This window comes from Trichomonas vaginalis, chromosome I (genome assembly GCF_026262505.1).
Source record: "Trichomonas vaginalis G3 chromosome I, whole genome shotgun sequence".
Classification (NCBI taxonomy): domain Eukaryota; phylum Parabasalia; order Trichomonadida; family Trichomonadidae; genus Trichomonas; species Trichomonas vaginalis.
The window spans coordinates 27040453-27058108 of NC_067203.1; the positions used below are offsets into that span (position 1 = coordinate 27040453).

The 17656-nt window shown below is 33.7% G+C and overlaps 4 protein-coding genes and 8 pseudogenes across 12 annotated transcripts, besides 3 other annotated features; 8 read left to right on the forward strand and 4 right to left on the reverse strand.

Moving 5' to 3' along the window:
• Positions 1 to 16619: part of a mobile genetic element that runs on past the window's edge.
• Positions 1994 to 2620, forward strand: TVAGG3_1057680 (annotated as a pseudogene). The gene has a single exon. A coding segment is annotated over exon 1 (627 nt).
• On the forward strand, positions 3029 to 3881 carry TVAGG3_1057690 (annotated as a pseudogene). Its single transcript has one exon. A coding segment is annotated over exon 1 (853 nt).
• TVAGG3_1057700 (organellar and viral DNA polymerase type B) lies at positions 4210 to 4938 on the reverse strand (the record flags this gene model as incomplete). Its single annotated transcript, XM_051255923.1, has 1 exon — positions 4210 to 4938. The coding sequence occupies one exon, from the start codon at positions 4936 to 4938 to the stop codon at positions 4210 to 4212; it is 729 nt and encodes a 242-aa protein (XP_051081497.1).
• On the forward strand, positions 6407 to 6988 carry TVAGG3_1057710 (annotated as a pseudogene). The gene has a single exon. A coding segment is annotated over exon 1 (582 nt).
• Positions 7103 to 7434, reverse strand: TVAGG3_1057720 (annotated as a pseudogene). The gene has a single exon. A coding segment is annotated over exon 1 (332 nt).
• Positions 8050 to 8670, forward strand: TVAGG3_1057730 (annotated as a pseudogene). The gene has a single exon. A coding segment is annotated over exon 1 (621 nt).
• Positions 10785 to 11781, forward strand: TVAGG3_1057740 (annotated as a pseudogene). The gene has a single exon. A coding segment is annotated over exon 1 (997 nt).
• On the reverse strand, positions 11952 to 12809 carry TVAGG3_1057750 (uncharacterized protein; the record flags this gene model as incomplete). The annotated part of the gene is made up of 1 exon (XM_051255924.1): positions 11952 to 12809. The coding sequence occupies one exon, from the start codon at positions 12807 to 12809 to the stop codon at positions 11952 to 11954; it is 858 nt and encodes a 285-aa protein (XP_051081498.1).
• On the reverse strand, positions 12837 to 13094 carry TVAGG3_1057760 (annotated as a pseudogene). The gene has a single exon. A coding segment is annotated over exon 1 (258 nt).
• Positions 13140 to 13571, forward strand: TVAGG3_1057770 (annotated as a pseudogene). The gene has a single exon. A coding segment is annotated over exon 1 (432 nt).
• On the forward strand, positions 15207 to 15662 carry TVAGG3_1057780 (repellent protein 1 family; the record flags this gene model as incomplete). The annotated part of the gene is made up of 1 exon (XM_051255925.1): positions 15207 to 15662. One exon carries the CDS (start codon positions 15207 to 15209, stop codon positions 15660 to 15662), a length of 456 nt encoding a protein of 151 aa, XP_051081499.1.
• Positions 15710 to 15946, forward strand: TVAGG3_1057790 (uncharacterized protein; the record flags this gene model as incomplete). The annotated part of the gene is made up of 1 exon (XM_051255926.1): positions 15710 to 15946. The coding sequence occupies one exon, from the start codon at positions 15710 to 15712 to the stop codon at positions 15944 to 15946; it is 237 nt and encodes a 78-aa protein (XP_051081500.1).
• Positions 16620 to 17627: 1008 nt separating the features above from the next.
• Positions 17628 to 17656: part of a mobile genetic element that runs on past the window's edge.
• Positions 17628 to 17656: part of a terminal%2Cinverted (terminal inverted repeat of Maverick-3 transposon ID:TVAGG3_1057800) that runs on past the window's edge.

The following is a 17656-nucleotide window of genomic DNA, read 5'->3' on the forward strand; positions in this document are numbered from 1 at the left end:
AATACTCTCTCACACTTACTGACAAATATATTGTTATCAGTGATGGAAATACCGAGAAATACATAACATGGAAGGACTATGAAAAGTTTGACCCTATTTTAACTCCATGTACAATGCCATTCATTGTAAATGGTGAAGTTGTCATGAAGAACGACACAACAGTATATAAGTCTGTATATGAAGCATTAGAATATATGTTGAATTATAATCCCGAAAGATTTGACCCAAGCACTACACCATGTGCAATGCCTTTTATTAAGGACGGTGAAATCGTAAAGTTCCGGATTCAACGGTTTATACTGCTGTTCAAACAGTTTACAAAAACATTTTAGCGAATATCTTTAATTCAGAAACTACAGAAATAAAATTACCATATATAACAGATGCTAAAGAAATTAAATCAAAAACGACAACATTATTTACGTCACTTAATGATTTAATGACTTATATCATTAATATTCCTGCACCAACTACAGCATTTGATCCAAACTCGACGGTTTGCAGTGTACCTTTCATAAAGTCGCAAACGGACTCTTTGAGTCCTGAAGGTCTTTCAGACCGAAGCGACCAGGGCGAAGCCCATGACAGTTCATTAATGTTTTAAGGGATTCAACAGTTAATGAATCATTAAAGGCGTCATTAATGAAAATCATTGATTTTAACTCATTCACGAATACATATAATTCATTCATTAATGTTTCATATGCTTCTAAAGAAGGTGAGCCAAAAACTATCGATAAAGCGGTGTATGAAATAAAAGCATCAACGACGAAATTGAATTCGTTAACTTTTGACGGTGATAGTTTCGTTAATGACATAACATCGGGGAAAACAATTTTAACGAAAGAATATTTAAAATCTCATGTTAGTGAGTTCGTTGAAATTGAAAAAGAAGGTGGAATTAAGTTCGATCCACTGAATTTCATTTTCAGCTTAGCGAATGCGGGTGTTAGTTTCGCTGAATGGACAACTATACAGAGTGAAATAAATGCAATATGGACGTTTTTGGGGTCAAAAGCGGGAATGGGTGAGCTTGTAAATGCTGCAAGAACATTAGGTGAAACAGGAAATTTTGTAGATGGTTTTAAAAGACTTGTTTCAAATGTTTTAACAAACACAAAGAAATTATTTAGATATACCATACATAACGGACGGATTTTCGAACAGGTAGCAACAAACCCTCCGGTTATGGCTGCGTTGATGATGGTTAGAGATATAAAACCACGTAACGACGGGAACGAAGAACATGAACAACAGAGCCCAACGGGCTCAGGCCACATAGTGGCGAGGATACTGGTCGGGTTATTCAAGACATTTAAAAACGTGTATCCTGAAGTTATTGATTTATTTAGAGGAGTTAATGATTCAATTTCAAAACATTCTATAACCCTCGATGAAGAGAATAAATTAACAGATTATATATTCGTCATTATTGCAGAACTAATGAAGAGAATAAATGAAAAAGGAATTGGTGATATCATTAATGTCAGCGATGTAATGATGAAAAGAAATTTTGACTCATTATTTACAAAAACCGAAAACAGAATATAGTCTTTATGACGTAATTACCGAATTAATGAAAAAGATTAATGATAATAAGAGTTCTGGCGGAAGAGTTGAATTAGAAGTGAATGATGTTAATGAGAAATTAGCCGAAAAAGCAGATAAAAACCACGTTCATTATATAACTTCAGACGAACAGATTATAACGGACTACCATGGATATTTAACACGAAGTGATGAAGCGAAGACAAAAAATGTTAATGAAAGAAGATATAAATACATTCGTGCTAAAGGTTATGACATAAGCTGTACTGTACAGTATGATGTAGCTAAAGCACCAGAAGCATTTGGTTATACCGGTGAAATTTATGCCTCTACTTTCAATGTTAACGGTGTATTAGTTGAACCAAGATTTATGTTAAGAGTTAAGGCAAAAATAACGTTTGAAGATGCTATTAAAAGTAAAGCTGACAAAGTTGAACTCGAAGCAATGAACAAAGTTTTGAAATCTCATAAACACAACATCTCCGATATAAATGAACTTCAAGCTACATTAGACAGTAAAGCTGACAAAAATCATACACATAACTCCTTCTCAACTGTTAGAGCAGACGACATAATATTGAACTATACCCTTGGTTCAAGTGCACCTTTAGAGAATCCAAGTACAAGCGTAAAAGATACACTAAACTCCTTAAATAACAAATGTATGAATATCGAAGGTCATGTCAGAAACTTTGAAACACATGAACTACCAGCAATGTTAGATAAAAAGCAAATAAGACTCATACACATACAAGTTTTACAACTGTTGCTATAGAAAGTATTGAAGGAACGGTTGAAGAAACTGGTGGGGATGCATTATATTGTAAACCTCCTAACTTTCCACAAGGTTTAACATCGGATGACGACATAACGACGATGAAAAACATTAGATGTAAAGATGTTTATGTCATGAAGGATGAACATAATATTAAATTCACTGCTCAAGATTTATATGACAAGAAAGCAGACAAAACAGAGCTTCAAACATTAAAGACAGAAATACTTCAAACATTATATCCTATAGGCTCTATTTATACGTCAATGAACTCAACAAATCCAGCAACAGTTTTAGGTTTTGGTACATGGCAGCAGATTGTAGACAAATTCTTATACTGTGCTAACTCTTCAAAGCAAACAGGAGGTTCGAAGAAAATTACTGAAGCAAACCTTCCACCGCACACTCATACAGGAACTACAAACACAACAGGTAGTCATTCACATTCAATAACAAAAAGAGGTTATACAAATCTTGCAGCAGGTTCGGATAGACAGGGAATGCATAGATATGATATTTCAAGTGACCCAGTAGATTCAAGCGCAGGTATTTTCTGTGGAACCGCAGGAAATCATGCCCATACTTTCACAACAAATCCAACAGGCTCGGGTGCAGATTACATGCCACCATTTGTGACTGTATTCGCATGGTACCGCGTTCATTGAACGCGCTTGAGCCTAGAATAAAATCTTTAACTTTACATAAATGAGCTTGAAAGAAGTATTCGAACAACATCCATGGAGGTCATTTAAGAAGTTCAATGAAGCTGCAAAGAGTTGGGGATTTACTAACAGAGCTGAAGTGAAAAGGTTCTTTGACAAAAATGTTGTACATCAAACAAAAATAAACCCTTACGACTACTTTTTACCAATTTACTCCAACACTCCTGACGCATACCAATTTGACACTCTCATTCAAAGCAGAAAAGGAGGACATAAACCATTCCTCATCTTCATAAATGTTAACACTCGTAAAGCATATGCATATCCAATGAAAAATAAAGGAACTCGTGAAGTGTTAAGAGTTTTACAAAAGTTTGTAGCAGAACATAACCCAAGTATTTTAACATCAGACCAAGACAGTGCATACCTCAGCAATGAAATCACAGAATTTCTCATTAAGCATAACATAACTCACTACACTACTGAAGACCATAACCATAACATACTCGGTATCATTAACCGCTTCATAAGAACGCTCAGAGATTTAAATCAAGAGCGAGACTTTACCGAAGAAACAATGAAACATTTCATCGAAGTTTACAATTCCTCAACACATTCTACAACAGGACATACACCAAATTCAATGACACAACAACAAGAAGAAAAGTATATACAAAAGAAACGAAGCCAAACACAAAATATCAGAAATTCAAAACAATTTACCCTCATTCCTGGTACAAAAGTTCGTGTAGTTCTTGACGACAAACCGTTGACAAAGAAACGTTTAAGGTTAAGTCGAAATTATTATATCGTAGACTCTACGCAAGGTAATGGATATCTTATAAAAGCTGCTGACGACTCCATAGCATTTTACCCTCGTCATAAATTAGTCGAAAGTAGTAATGGCAAACTTGCTGAAACCATTGACGAAGCAAAGCGAGGAGTGGTTATTGAAATACTTGACTACAACATAAACGATGACACTTATAAAGTAAGATATGAAGGAGGCGTTGAAGATGTTATACCATCTAAGAACTTGAGAGAATCTAAACCAACTCATCTGGGACCATTAGAGCGGGAGTACTGGAAAGATAAAAACATGCCAGAAAGAATAAGAAAATTCTTCTAAACTTTTTCGTTGGATGTAAATCAGACAAAAATAATGTTTAGGTGAAGAGGTGAGATGTCACCTGTTTTTTCACCTGTTTTCTCACCCTAGTTATTTTATAAACGTTTCACATGAATTGTACGATGTATATTTGAAATCCTAAACAATTTCGTAGCTTCTATTTCTTCTGTCAGTATGTCAAAAGTTTTAACGATACCGAAGGTTTCTTTATACTTCTTCTTGACGTCAGATAGAAGGAAATCTTCTGCTGTTGGATAGTTTTTGTTCAGAAATTCTAACATGTTCATTTTATCTTCTGCTGGCTTTTCTGCTTCTTTCTTTAAGTCTGCATAGTCGTTTCTCATTCTTTCTATCTCTTTGACGGAGTAGTTATATTTCCTTATTGCTGCTTTACATTTAGAACATTGTGGGTTCAACTTTGCATTATATTCTGAAACCTTACCTGCTAAAACAACTAAGGCGTCAATGGTTTTCTTCATCTCAAACATAGCGGGTCTTATCTGTTCATTCCATACCTTACCTCTTCTATCTTTATCTCTTATTTCCCAAACACATTTTGCAACTAATGAAACAAAGTTATCGTAAGTCTTAAACTCCTCAGATTTATATATGTCAGAAATGTTTTTATATACCATGTCGCAATCTTTGTCCATAACTTTATGGTTGCAATGAAAACCAAGGAATTCATAATTTACTTTACGTATGAACTTCTTTATTTCTACTGAGTCAGTTGGTTTCACTTCAATTTCGTCGAATTCAGGAATAGTGAGTTTTTGTTGTTGGATTTCAGGCAATTTGGGTAAATGGTCAATAATGTCCTGCATTTCATAAAGATACTGTTCATTTGTTTCATCTTTCGCACTACAGTCTAAATTACTTGTTAAAAGTTCTTGCTTTATCTTCTGGATTTTTGTTTCGAAAGTATATGAAGAAGGAATGAAGTTTTTCATTTCTACCAACATTGACGTAGGATTCATGACTAACGAGTTTGGTGCTGTAGTTGTGGACAGAGTCCCGCCGTTCGCGGCTTGTATTGTTGTTGTGCCGATTGTTGAAATCATATCTTTTATACAAAATAAAAAATAAATAAAAATAAAACTAACTTTATTTTTTATTTCATGACAAATTCATGAGGTGAAAAATTAGGTGAAAAAACAGGTGACATCTCACCTCTTCACCTAAACATTATTTTTGTTCAAAGCTTCCACGAGAGAAAAGATTCCTCATTTGCTAAGGATTCCAAAAATGAAAAAATCATTGATTTCGGCTGAGAAAAAACAGCAAAACCCTTCTTCCACGGGAACAAAGAAATAAAGAAGAAATAAAGTAAATTTTTTATTTATTCCCGTGGAAGATAGAGCACTTTTATGACACTTTTTATTCACGACAAACAAGACAAATAAAGAAAATAAGAAAATACGGCGCTGTCGCGGTTCGAACCACAGACCTTGACCCCTCCATAACACCACCTTAGACCACTGTGCTACGTAGCCTGTCGACATAAGATTTTATAAATTGCATATTTGACGTAAATTTATTTCCATCTGGCTTCCCACTGCATAAGATATTCATACGTGTTTGTAAGACATTCATTAAACTTCTTTTCTATTGCATCTAATCTTGCGTTATTTTTTTCAATAACTTGTCTGTATTCTTCATCATCTCCAGCAGTGTTTGGGTCTTCACGTTTAAAATATTCATTGTTAACCAATTTTTTATCTACAAATTTTATTAGTGTTTGATTCACTTCGTTATGATAACGGTCATATTCTTTCAATACGTAAGTGAAGACAAAATGCGTCGTACCTTCAATCTTAAAGCTTAAAGAACTTTCAACACAGTTTTGAGGGTCTGTCAGTGCGTCAATGAGATAGTATTCGAAGTCAGTCAATAATCTTTTTAAAGTCATTTCATACAGGATAAAATTTAATGTTGTGAAGAAATAGTGTTTATCTCAAAAAAAATAAAGTTAGTTTTTATTTTATTTTTTTTTATCCTGTATGTAAAGACAGATATGTCAACATTAGAGAACACAACAACTGCTATCGTTCATGAAGTCATAAATGAAGAATACGAATACATACAGTATAACAAACAATTGAGACTCATTCGTTCTGTCAAAGACGACATGTACCAAATGCAAAGTATTTTGACGGCTTGTTTTGCTCCAGATACTAAGCTTCCTAAAGACTGGTTTAGGAACCAAAGCACTATTGAACTATTAATGAAGCACAGCGAGACATACTTTTTTCTGAAAACAGCGAAGCACAGCGAGTGGGTATAAAACCCCAGTCGCCAAAACTCTATGAAAACCGTGAAAAATTGCCAAACGGTTTGAGAGGATATTATGTTCATAGACTTTTAGTAAATGCAGTTGCAATGTGGGCTTCACCACGTTATGCTTGGAATATTTACAAACTTCTTGACGAACTTCACAGACAAGAACGTGGAGAGATGGAAAAGAAACTTCAAGCAAAAGATGAAGTCATTGAATCCAAAGACAAAAGCATACAGAAAAGAATACCGCGTTCAGTACCAAAAGGAAAGGAAAAGAACTATAAGTATATGATTTATACTGAAGAGTTGGAGAATGAAGAAGACAGAGATATGGTTATGTTGCATTTAGTCAGAAGAAACAACAAAAGCTTTTACGACCTTGCTAAAATATATAAATCTGACAGAAACTGGTTCTATCGTGAAAACTTACCGATTTCAATGACACCGAATGAGCAAATAAAAGAAATTGTCAAAAATACTCTTCCTCAAACACACTATGACATCAAAGGTTGCACAATACTTACCTTCAAAGAAGACTTACCATTACTGAAGGAAAAAATAACAGAATATTTCGATAACTTCAAAGAGGAAGAATGAAGTCACGACAACATTAACGAAGAAGTCACGACAACATTAACGAAGAGAGAATGAGGTGAAAAAACAGGTGAAATCTCACCTCTTCACCAAAAATATATTTTTGGTTAAATAGCTTCAGGGTCAATTTCTTCAACCATTTCACTTCCTTCGTCAATGTCAATAGAAGCTTCTTCAACCTTTGGTAAGAACTTTTGTATAACATCTTTGTTCGTTATTGTCTTCAGAGATGAAGGATAATATTTCACAGATGTTTCACCCTTCTTATATTCTTTCTGTTCGGAAAGATTCATAGCAATACTGAAGAAGTCAATGTTGGAGTTCTTTATGACAGTATAATGAGTATCTTTGACATTCACGAAGAAACCCTTTTGTTTCAAAACTACTGCTAACTCTTGTGAAGTATAACGTTTGCGGTCAATGACAATAGCTAATGGTCTGACATACTGACCAAACTTAGATTCTTTCACAAACTTCTTGTTAAAGATAACATTGACGTTTGAAGCATTATTGAACTCATTCTTGATGGCAGTAGCGAGAGCATTGTATGAAAAGAACTTGCAATCTTGCATGTGTTTCATTAAAATAAAAATATTAAATTATTTTGAAAAATAACTTAAAAAAATGTAATCTAATTTTTCAAAAAATATTTTTTATCCGATAGAAAAGATGACAGAAAAATTAACTTTTTACATAGCGCCAGACCCTTCTTGCCCACATCCTTTTAAGCCACAATATATAGACATAGAACTAAATAGAGAAAGCGAAATTCTACAAATAGAAGAAAGCGAAATTCTACAAACAGAAGAAACATATAGAGACCTAGATAACGAAACTGGATATGCACTATTCTGGTTAGATTGTCCTTATAAAATGTATGAAAAAAAGGCTTTATATGAAGAATATAGAAAATATTGTCATGAAAACAATATAAGACCAAGCTCTAGAGAAAAATTCTATGCTGGTATAAAACATCTTTTCGAAGTTCGGAATGGCAAATATAGAAAGAAATAATTTTTCTAAGTTTATTTTTTCAAAAAATATTTTTTTATTTCCTACTAAAGATGTATCGGAAGTTGTCTAAGTTAGAACACTCGGAAATAAAACAACTTCTTACAGAAGCTAATATAGATGTTGCAAAACATTACGCGACAAACAAAAAAGCACTCGCTGACTTCATTAAAGACTACAATGGTGCAATAAGTTATGATAGAATTCATGAGTTCATAAAGCCGCAACGCGGCGAGGACGAAGTCCATGCAAGAGCATTTCCTTTAAATGACATTGCTATTGACTTATATCATAGACGTTCAACCTCATGAAGTAAGAAGAGAAATGTTTGACATAACAAATGCGAACGTTGGTCATACTCGTAAAGCTCTTTCGCATGACGTTCGTCAAGAGATGTTTGACATAACAAATGCAAACGTTGGTGAAACACGAAAGAGAGATGACACACTGAAACAACAGAGAAGAGAGATGTTTAAAAGTGCTATAGAACAAGTTCGCAAAGCTAACGATGTCATTCGTTCCATTGACGACAAACCAAAAGAAGGTGAGAGATGGTTAAAGAAAGATGAAGAAAATAGGAAGAGAAATGTGAAGTCAGGCAATAGACTCATTGACTTTAACATCGAAGCTTTAGATGAACCAAACAGAGACTATTACACAAACATTTCGGTAAGGTTTTCATGAGACTCTTAGAGAAAATTAAAATAAACTCCCAACAGAGATGGATGGTATGTTATAAACTTGGTGGAAAGTATGAATGTTCTACGTTAAACCTCAATAATATTGGAACATTACTACATCAGCTCTTGAAGGAGAACTTTATATCAGAGATAGAAGCAAATGCTGCAGGTATTGTTGAAATGCACTATGACTTCTTCTTGACAAACATAAAGAATCTTACCGAAATAAAGATGTATGATTTAACAGAATATGAAGGCTTAACGATGTCAGATGTAAAGAAAGGCAAACCAAAAAAGAGACCATATAGAGATGAAAGCACACTGACAAATGACCAGAAAGCCATTTTGGAAGCTCTTAAGCAAACAGGAAACCCAGCACTTATAGAAAGCTTTTGGAAAGATAATGGTGAAAAGAAGTTTTATAAGAAGAGAAGCGGTCAGTTCTGGAAGTATCTTTGCACATTACCTATAAATCTTGAACGCTACCAAATCTTCAATGAACTGAACAAAAGAACTGCAACACTTATGACAGAGGACAATTGTTTCGTTTATGCTTGCATTCAGGCTGGAGTAAATGAAGAAACTATTGACCACATGAGAGAAGTCATTCGTGTTAGAGACTTTCCTCAAAGTAAAGTACAAGAAATTTCTGACGCAACAGGTATAGCATTTAATGTTACCATTGGTTATTTCAATGACTCAAGACATAATGAAATAAAGAGATATATACCAAAAGAATGTGAAACTGTTAGAACTATTGACTTACTTCTTGTTGAAGACCACTACATGCTAAATGAAAGACTTCCAATGACAACATATTTCATTCGAAACTATATAAGAAATTCTCAAAGCTTGTGGTGGAATGAACATTGAGAAACAGATGAAGATTTATACAAAGAGAGAAGATAAATATGTAGTTCGTTATGATAGAACACACCGTATGGGATGTTATGAAAACATTGTGGGAGTGCAAATATTTTGAACCTATTTCTTATGGAGAACTTTTCACATATACGACTGACTTATATAAACAGAACCTTGCACCATTTAAAGATTTGACATATGCTCCAAAGTATTGTGTACAACTGAAGAAGAAAGCAGAGTCAAAAGAAGTAAATAAAGCTAAATGTAAATTCATACCTGAGCACGTTTTCTTTGCTGACTTTGAGTGTAGTACGGATGGCTTTCATAAAGCTTTTAACATCTGTTATGACAGTGAAGATGGTTCAGTTAGTGAAAGTATTTGGGGTCAAAACTGTGCAACAGAATTTTTGGAAAGACTTCCTGACAAGAGTTTAATATATTTCACAACCTCAGTTATGACATAAACTTCATCTTAAGACACATGACAGAAGTGAAAGGAACTCCCATCATTAAAGGTTCACGAACAATGCAAATAACTGGTTTATAAAGGACGGGCAATTATTATAAAAGACTCTTACAGTGTTATAAATAAGAAGCTTAAACTATTTCCTGCTATGTTTAACTTACAAACAGGACCGAAAGAAGTATTTCCATATAACTACTACAGCAGTGTTTTGTTAGCAAATGACAACAGAACTGGTGTCATTTCTGAAGCATGTAAGTTTATCCATGATGCAGATACATTTATGAAGAACATAGATTCCATCAAAGGTTGCAGAATAGATGAAAACCACTTCGACTTAGAAAAATATAGCACGTTTTACTGCAAACAAGATGTAAGAATTTTAAGAGAAGGTTTTGTAAAGTTCCGCAATGACTTATTGAAAGAGTTTGATTTAAACGTTTATGACTACGTTAGTATTTGTTCTATTGCTAACAAATTGTTTGAGAACAGAGTATACTTCCCGAATGGAAATCTTTATGACCTCTCAAATAAACCAAGAGAATTTATTTCGAGATGCATTCAAGGTGGAAGATGTATGTTGTCAGATAACATGAAACAAAAGAGCAAAAAGAAACTCATTGCTGACTTCGACACTGTTTCATTATATCCTTCAGCTATAGCAAGACTTTATACTTTAGAAGGTATTCCAAAAGTATTGAAGGAAGAAATGTTAAGCACAGAGTATCTCATGAGACATTTATTCGATGACGACCAAAAGGAACCCATTGGTGAAAAGTTTATGTCTGGCTTCTTTGTTCTCATTAAGATAACAGAGATTGGTATACCCAGACACTTTCATTTAATAGTTTGCGACCCTGAACTAAATCCAGAACTTAACGTTCCAAGAAGTTCAAACACTTGCTGTCTCATGTATGTTGACCATATAACATTACAAGACCTCATAAAATATCAAGGTGTCAAATGTGAAGTGTTGCAAGGATACTATTACGATGGAAACAGAGATATGAGAATAAGAGATGAAGTAAAGAAGTTGTTTGAGTTAAGGTTAAAGTATAAGAAAGAAGAAAACCCCTTACAAGAAATTATAAAACTCATTCTGAACAGCATTTATGGCAAAACTATTCTATCTCCTATTGAGTCAAAAATAACCATAGTAGATGACAAAGATGCTATAAGATATGCTATAAGAAATTACAACCATATAGTGAAGTTCGAAGGTTTGGATGGTTCAGATAAAACTATTTTCAAGCTAACGAAAAGCATTTGCAGACACTTTAACTTCTGTCCACTTGGTGTTAATATTCTGTCTATGTCAAAACGTATTATGAATGAAGTATTCTGTACTGCAGAGGACATGGGACTTCAAATCTTTTACCAGGATACCGACAGTATGCACTTATATAATGAAGACATCCCAAAGCTTGCAGCAGAGTTTAAGAAGAGATATGGTCGCGAACTTATAGGAAAGAACCTTGGTCAATTTCATAGCGACTTTGCAGAAATAACACCTGGAAAACAAAGTTTAGCTTATAAAAGTATTTTCTGTGGAAAGAAGACCTACATAGACTTACTCACTAATGATTTAAATGAAGTTGCATTTCACTGCAGAATGAAAGGCGTGAAGCAAGATGTTATTGCTTTAACCGCTAATGAAATGTTTCCTGAAGCTATACAATGCTATTACAATGAAGATAAGAACATTCACATACCTGTTGGAACATATGACAAAGACTCTGAGTTCAGTTTAATGAAACTTTACAAAGCACTTTATGATGGTCAAGAGATTGCATTCGACTTATGTAAGTCATGTCAACCTTGCTTTGCTGAAAAGTTCAACTTTTCAATAACGACTAAAACAAGCTTTATTCGTAAGTTGAAGTTCTGAGGTCATTTATTTTTGTCAGCAATGAGGTCATTTGTGATAAAAATAAAGCTAGCGTAGATTTTACAATACTGCGATGGTAGAGTTTAAGAGTTGTGCTTCAATGTAGAGACAGTCCTTCCCATCTGGAGGCAAGAACACTGGACATTTATGGTCATGAGTGGAGAACATGTCTATCCAAAACTCACGATTGAAGCCAGTTAATTTATAGTATTTAGGGTTAGGAAGTGGTGAAGTTCTTGTATGACCAATGAACTCATTTTCAACGCCTTTGGCTATATTAGAGTAAAGTATTGCTTGCTTTCTATCCCAAATGCCAGGTGTTACAATCTTTGAAAATTCATTTTTCCTCGGAAGCATTGCATCATAATTGAAAACATTCTTAAAATCATCACTTGGTTCGGAGATTTGAAATCTTATACGTAATGGATTTTCTTTCTTTTTAGCGACTTCATTGAATGGTGAGAATACAATGAATTGACAGTCATGAGTTCCATCTTCATTTTCATTAAATTCATAATGAAAGTCTATAAGTTGTGGCTGACTACCTTCTTCTTTCAGTTGTGCAAGAAACTCACGTAAAGGCTGTAAAGTTTGTACTTCAATATTGAACTTTTTCTCGAACATCTCATTAAATGAAATCATACATTGCAACAATGTTGTATCGTCTTTAAAGTATTTGTATATGTGAATGTTTTGGGCGCTTAAAGACTGTTCGTCATTTTCTATCTCGACTTGAAGTATAAAGTCAACCTTTCTGAAAGCACGTGTTATATACATAGATGTTATGCCAATGTACTTCTCTTCATTTATGTTCACAATCCAGTCTGTTGGAAACTTAAACGTTACTCTGTTCCCCTTTATTTTGACGTCAGGGTTTTCACTACTGAACGCAACAGATAAAGGTATTTGTCTATACATTTAGTTTGGATAAAAATAAACCATTTACTCTTTCTTTGCTTTTGCTTCTTTAGCTTTTGCTTCAGCTTCTTCTCTAGCTTTCTTCGCCAGTAGTCTTGGGTTCTTTTGTCTTCCAGCAGCTAATGCAGCAAGTTGTTTTTCACTAAGTTTTCTCTTTGGTCTCTCTGGCTTTTGTTCTTGTTTTTGTTCCTTCAGTTCGGATAAAATTTGCTCGCGAATTTCTTTCTTCAATGCTTCAACATCTATGACACCTTGGGTCTTGTCCGTAGGGCTTGTCTGAGTCATTTGACTGCAGATAAAAAACTAAATTAAAACTTTAACCGATGTAAAATGAGCTTGTCAAAATCAGAGCGAGAGTCTATTATATTAAATGACGCAAGAGGAATACAACATCCTTTCTATTACGTAAGTCAGAGTAAAGATGGTAAAATATACGTAAGAAAAAGAAAGGTACCATTAGCGAATGCAGAGAGCGACAACATTAAGGTGCATGGCAAGGGTGAAGTCCACGAAGCCCATATAAAACCTTCTGTTCAAACTGAAAAGTCAATAGAACCAGAAGAAAAGAAGCCAGATGTACTTTCAATAACGAACCAAGAGCTTATTGCAAAGTTCGTGAATTTCATTGAAAAACAAACCGAGTCAAAGAACCCTGACCCACCAGTGAAAGAAGTTGAGACAAAAGAGAATGTACAGTTCATTGAAAATGTCAAGAAACAACTTCCACCACGAATGCCAAGAAGAAGAGTGAGAATAATGAAGTAAATAGATATTTTTATCTGAAGTAAATACATGCAGAACGAACAGCTAAACGAATTTACTCCAGCAGAGCATATTCATCAGATTCGCTCATATTTCGATATCATAGACAATGCAGTTCAAATTGGTGACACTAATAGAAAATATTCTGACGCAAAGATTCCATCACAACCTGGAACTGCTAAAGATAACACATGGGTAACATTCAATCTCTCACCTCCTGGTGAAAATATGTTGGACCTTTACAATACATTCATTACGTATAAAATGGAAGGTCAATTTATTGCAGATAAAGAAATTGGTTCAGGTTCCAATAAAACAAACCCACCAGGATTTTGGATTGGTTTCGATGACGCTTTCTATGCAGTTGCTGGATATCAAATCCTTGCAAATGGTCGTATCGTATATTCTCAAGACAACGCAAGAGAAGAAGCATATATAACTTCAAACTCACAAACTACCGAACAAATAAAGAAAGTCGATGTTTTTTCAAAGACTCGACATGAAGATGTATGGAGTCGTTCGGGAACATGCAGAACAGGACAAATTGTTAGTGGTCCAATTACAGCAGGAAAATCATTTGATTTTAAGCTTCGTTTAAGAATTCCTGTTAGAAAGTTTTTACCATTAGAAGCTATAAGATTTATTCCTGCATTTGCTGGTAACATTCAGCTTAAAGTAAAGTTCAGTAGCGACGCATTACAATGCACATCTATATCTGTAAATGATATCATTGCTTTCAATCCAACTCTTAAAGTTGCATTTGCTTCAGATTCAAATCCACCGACAAATAAATTTGTTCCATGGAATGAACCATTTACTATGATAACGAAGGCAGTAGAAGCTAGTGGAACAGTTACTATTACAACTGTAACCCAGCAACTATTTCGAACAAAGATGGATTTTAATGAATGTTTCATTCATCCAAAGTCATTCTCTTTAGACCCTAACATTTATACAGAACTTGTAGAACATTATACAAACGAGGCTTTATGTTTTCCTGTTAAAGTTATGGATTGGATTCCTATGGACGGTTCATTCTCAAAGAATACAGATAGTTCAAGTGCAACATTTACAGCAGCTTATACGCCTATTAATGTTAAAAGTATTTGGGCACTATTTAGAAAGAAAGACAACTATTATGTTAATTTTGAGAACCCTAAGTTTAAATATCTTCAGCTTTCCATGGGAGCTTATGGAAATATGCCTGCAGAACCTGAAAAATCATATGGACCTGTATTTTATGAAATGGTTGCGAACGCTTGCAATACAAACAATGATATGATTGGATTTAATGAAGATGTTATGAGGTCATTGGTGGATGATGGTAGTGTGGAACATAAATGGGATAGCTATGACAACACACATTTCTTATGTGGTTTTCCAACAGAAGTGGACTTTTGCTTCCAGCAAGGTCAAACATCTACTGCTCCAATAACATACAAATTGTCTGTTAAAGGACCTATTGAACTAGCAACTGAAAATGTACCAAAGCCACTTATTGGATTTATGAGGGATTGTTGCTTTGCCATTCAGGTGCGTGCTAATGGAATCCCAATAATAAGATTAGATGACTATAACTTAGCTACGGACGACAGTGAGGAATAAAGGATGAACGTTTATTTTTAAAGCTTATAAATGAGTTCTTCATCAAGCTCTCGTGAACCTTCACCATCTATGAAACAAACTTTACCAAACGATTATGGAGCACCTATTGAATATTTCTTACGAGCTGCACAATGGCAAAGAGCAGTCTCACCAAGGTTAGGTGTTCCACCAGCTCCTGTCAAAAATAGCATTTGGTCAAGTCCTTATATAAGATATGGTCTCCCACTAGGTTTGCTAGCTACAGCAGGAGCAGTTATGATGTTGAAAAGAAATAAAGCAAATGTTGTAAATAATACTGAAGTAGCTGAAGTTAAACAAACTCCGACGCCTTCACAAACAACACCTTCACAAGCAAAACCTTCAATGACTCCTGAACCTATGGAAGTACAAACTCCTGTTCAAAAGTCAACTCCTAAACCGACTCCAACATTTAAACCAGAACCTACGCCTCAAATAAATCGTAAAACTCCTGCGTTTCCTTACTGAAAAATAACGTTATTTTTATTTTATTTGAACATTTTTATTTGATTGAAATGACGACTAAAGTCACTGAAGCAATGAAACAAAAGTTTTTGGTAGAATACATTAAATCAGGAATTATTCCAGAAGGTTTTTACGTTCATACTATGAAGGATGGTAGAGTTCAGTTTAGAAAGATAAAGCAACCATTAGATAGAGAAGGAATTTTGAGAAAGATTAAACTTCATGAGGACAACATTGCTGAACTTAAGAAGAAGTTAGAAGAGTTGGAGAAAGGAAGAGAGTTATAAAGCAATGAATTCAACGGGTGAAAAAAGAGGTGAAAAAAGAGGTGAGATTTCACCACTTCACCTAAATTTAAATGGATGTTTTCATACGTGTGAGGGTGGTGATATCATTAATTTTTTATTTTATTTTTAAGTTTACTGAAAATTTTTATTTGGATGTAAATGACAGAACAAAAGCAACTCATTCGAATTCCACAGTATAACAAACATACATTTAAACATTTATTCTTCCTTCCTGAGCATAACATGTTCTTTCAAATACATCCGAGACCAGTTGACTTTTCATTGACTGTTTATAAAGATAGAAATAGTTATATCATTAAACCATACGATGACGAAGGTAAGTTATGTAAATTGTACGTTAAGAAGTTAGAGAAAGTTTATGGCTTCAAGTATGACTACAATAGGGTTAACACTGATGATGAAGATATTGAGGAAAATTTATGAGAACATTAGTGAAGTTGTTAGTGAGAACGATAGTGAGAACGTTTATTTTTACATTAGTGAGTTCGTTAGTGAAGTGAAGTGGGTGGTGGTTTTGTAAATATTTAAGGTTAAGTTAGTGTTGTCGTTTGTGTTGTAAAATATACGTTAACGGTTTCGTAAAGTGTCAAATTCACAAGTATTGGGTAAGGTGGAACGCAGTGCCACAATACCCAAGACTTGTATACTAACTATTCGAATAATATTTTTAATTATAAATCCTTATTTTTGCATGTTTTATATACAGATGTAGAAAGAAAAACGAATAAAGTGTTATTTCAAAAACAAGCATGTCATGAAGCTTTTTGTCAGAATGAATTAAATAAAGTGTAATAATCTGTAGGGTGAATGTATAAACATGCAACAATTCTTTAGGTAAGAAATCAAATTTGATATAATATAATTTCGGGACTCAGTTGGCTAGGCTTGCCCTTCGGGCAAGCCTAGCCAACTTCGGCAAAATAAATATATTATGATTATAGGAAATGAGTTTATACAAATAAATTTAATTGTGAGTGATTAATATTATATTTTAAAGATTATTATGTAAAATATAAGATAGACTTTTAACTAAATCGAAGTAATTTAGAGAACTATTTGAGATTTTAGAGATTTTTCAAATGAAATATTGAAAACAAAGAATTTATTAAGAATTTGTTGTGAAATGAATACACTTCGGTAAGGCATTAGATTGGCGTGATAATTGACAAAATTGGAGCTGAAGTTTGGTTCACAAATGAAGAATAGGTCTAAGCTATAACAAAAAATTGTAATATATTTGAAAATCTAATAGCTTTATTCAGTAATTTGATATCGATGCGATCATAGATATTGATTTGAGTATTAAATTCGAAATTTTGTAATTTATAATGATATTTAGGAGCTGTAAAGCTAAAGACTAATTAAGTATATGATGACAAAGAACTTGCTAGAGATTAAAATCTAAAATTTTATAATTTTTTAAAATTAAATTGAAACTACATGAACATATTAAGAATCTTTTAAAGTATACTGGCACTCCAATAAGTCATTAGTTCAATGTGTAGTTAGTATCCATAATTTCGGTACCAAAGGTCTACGCCCCTCGGAACCAAAATTACTAGAATTTACAAAAACCGTTTGACACGTAAATACATTTGACATTTACAAAAAATAAAAAACAATTTTTTAAAAAATAAACTTAAAAATTAACGTTAAAATTAAAAAAAAAAAAAAAAAAAAAAAAAAGGT